Source organism: Petaurus breviceps, unplaced genomic scaffold (genome assembly GCF_028583685.1).
Source record: "Petaurus breviceps papuanus isolate PSGF00001 unplaced genomic scaffold, PetGlider_PUasm1.0 90644, whole genome shotgun sequence".
Classification (NCBI taxonomy): domain Eukaryota; kingdom Metazoa; phylum Chordata; class Mammalia; order Diprotodontia; family Petauridae; genus Petaurus; species Petaurus breviceps.
Window position 1 is genome coordinate 9,254,719 of NW_027187298.1, and position 2,220 is coordinate 9,256,938.

Genomic DNA, 2,220 nt, shown 5'->3' on the forward strand with positions numbered 1-2,220 from the left:
TCTACATGAAAGACCTGAGTTTCTACTCATTTCCAGTGTAAAGTGCAATTTAAGTTGCTAGTTAATACCTGAATGTGTGCCAAACAATTCTGTATGTAAGACAAAAAAACCCTGCAAAATATATTTTCATTGTAAAAGATTCATTTCAGTGCCTAAAACCTAAACACTTATCTACATGAAAAGAAAACAAAAAGACAATCTAATGGCCTAAACAGTTTTTACTCGTTTCCAGTGTAAAATGCAGTTTAATATGCTTGATAAAACCTGCCTGTGTCATGGGCACTTTTGTAATTAAAACAACAAAACATTACAAAATATATTTTCCTTGTGAAAAGGTGGAATTCTTTGCTTATCAATTCCAGCTAGGTGACTTTTTAACTTTTTCTTTTGAAATATGGAGTGAAATGACTGACATTGATTTCACAAACTACTGTAGTATAAGGAGCATGACTGCTTACATAGAGAGCTGTAAGCAATTTCCTGTATCTCAGTCTACTTATAAATGTACCCTGCACCTATTTCCTTATTCTATCCATTATCAAAAGGGGGTGATCCCTTCAGTCTTGTTTGCCTTCCCGCCACTGGCGTGAACCTTCATTCCACGCAAAATAGACGAAAAGTGCAAGAACGAGGTGGACAGCAACGACAGCCACAATCGCGGCATAGAAATAGCTGTCTCTGTTGGACATTCCCAAGGTACCTTCAAACACATAGGATTTTGAAGAGAAATACAATCCGATGGGCAAGGTGATCATTAGGGCCGAGAACACCAGAAGGGTCTTCAGCGTGGATGTGAATGAGCCTTCATATCTGCGCTCACTCAGCATGGCCTCCTTCTCCAGCCGTTCCATCAAGGCCTGCGATGGGGGTTTAGGGGGAGTGTCAGCGACAGTGACCGCAACAGCCGACGCTCTGGCTCGCTCACTCGAGCCCTTGGTCCACGCAAGCTGCGGAGGAAAGTGAGGTTCTCGGCGAGAGGGCACTTAAGTGTGGAATGCATGCTGTTCCCACCCCACCCCCCACCACAACCCCAGCTGATTTGTTAAATACGGACCCTTACATCCCAGACAAGGCCTAGATTAAAGAGAATGTGTTTACTCGAGGTTTTAACACGTCCTTCCCCTCGGGCACCCCCTCCTCATCCTGGGCAGTGTTTCCCTAGACCTTGCCTCACACCCCACGCTACAAAGAGGCAGCAAGGTCGACGAGCACTCAGGATTTGGGGAAGACACGCGGGTAGATTCCAATCCCCGCTTGGCTACTTACACACGGAGAGGCTTCCTCCCCGCACCTCAGTTTCCTTATCTGTAAAAATGAGAGGGTTGGGCTGGCCGACTCCTGGGAGTTCTCTCCCAGCTCGGAGTCGGGCGGCCACCGCCCGGATCCACAGAGGAAGGCAGAGCCCATTCTCGGTATTCGCCCCGGGTCTCCTCACCCCCGCTTCGGCTCCCTCTTTGCTCCTGGTCGCCAAGGCAACCGGGAGACCTCCCCCCTCCCCTACCGAGACAAGCCGCCGAGTCACGACTCCAACCCCGCAGAGGCTGGCACGTGGCTATGGAGCTGGGCGCGGGAAACCTAAGACCCCGCGCTGAGCGGCGATTAGGCCAACTGAGGAAAGAAGAGCGGAGCAGGAGGGATAGGGGAAGGGTTCTCACCTCACAGCCACCGGACTAGGAAGGGAAGAGTGAAGGTTCCCGGGTGGAACTGCTTTCAATACCATAGAAAATCGGCCTTTTCCAGTCGAAGTACCTGAGGCAGCCACTCCCACTCCGCTTTTTTTTTTCTTTCCCTTCCTTCCTTCCTCTCACTGCACCGCCCGGATTCTGTCACCATCCCCACCCCGCAGGCGCAGAACGCCTCTCCCAGCCCCGCCCCGCGCGTTCCCCGGCTTGAAAGGAAGCCGTGAAACCTCGTGGGTCTGGCCCGCACCGGAAGTAAGGTCGTGAGCGCCTCCGCGCCAGGACCGCCGACGCCGGAAGTGGTGCTGGTCTTGCTCTGAGAGGAGGGGTGGGGGGCGTCTCTGCGCTGTCTGTGTTTTGTGGTGGTAGTGGTGGCGGCTGGTCGGGGCATCTCTTTCCTCCTCATCCCTTCCCCTTCCCCCCAGGCTCCTTACAGCGGTCGGATCAATAGCTGGTCGCTCTCCTCGGCCGGGATCGCCGACATCTCCGGGGTCAGGGGAAGGGATGAGGAGGAAAGAGATGCCCCGACCAGCCGCCACCA

The 2,220-nt window shown here is 52.7% G+C and overlaps 1 protein-coding gene across 2 annotated transcripts; it reads right to left on the reverse strand.

Annotated features, from left to right (window-relative positions):
• Positions 1 to 200: 200 nt before the first annotated feature.
• Positions 201 to 1,843, reverse strand: LOC138143550 (vacuolar ATPase assembly integral membrane protein VMA21-like). 2 transcript variants are annotated; one of them, XM_069064808.1, is made up of 3 exons: positions 1,656 to 1,843; positions 1,267 to 1,305; positions 201 to 947 (listed from the first exon to the last, which is right to left on the reverse strand). In XM_069064808.1, exon 3 carries the CDS (start codon positions 849 to 851, stop codon positions 558 to 560), a length of 294 nt encoding a protein of 97 aa, XP_068920909.1. In that variant the 5' UTR covers positions 852 to 947; positions 1,267 to 1,305; positions 1,656 to 1,843; the 3' UTR covers positions 201 to 557. The 2 variants fall into 2 exon arrangements, with proteins under 2 accessions (XP_068920909.1, XP_068920908.1); XM_069064807.1 differs by lacking the exon at positions 1,267 to 1,305 and having other exon boundaries at positions 1,656 to 1,841.
• Positions 1,844 to 2,220: the final 377 nt, after the last annotated feature.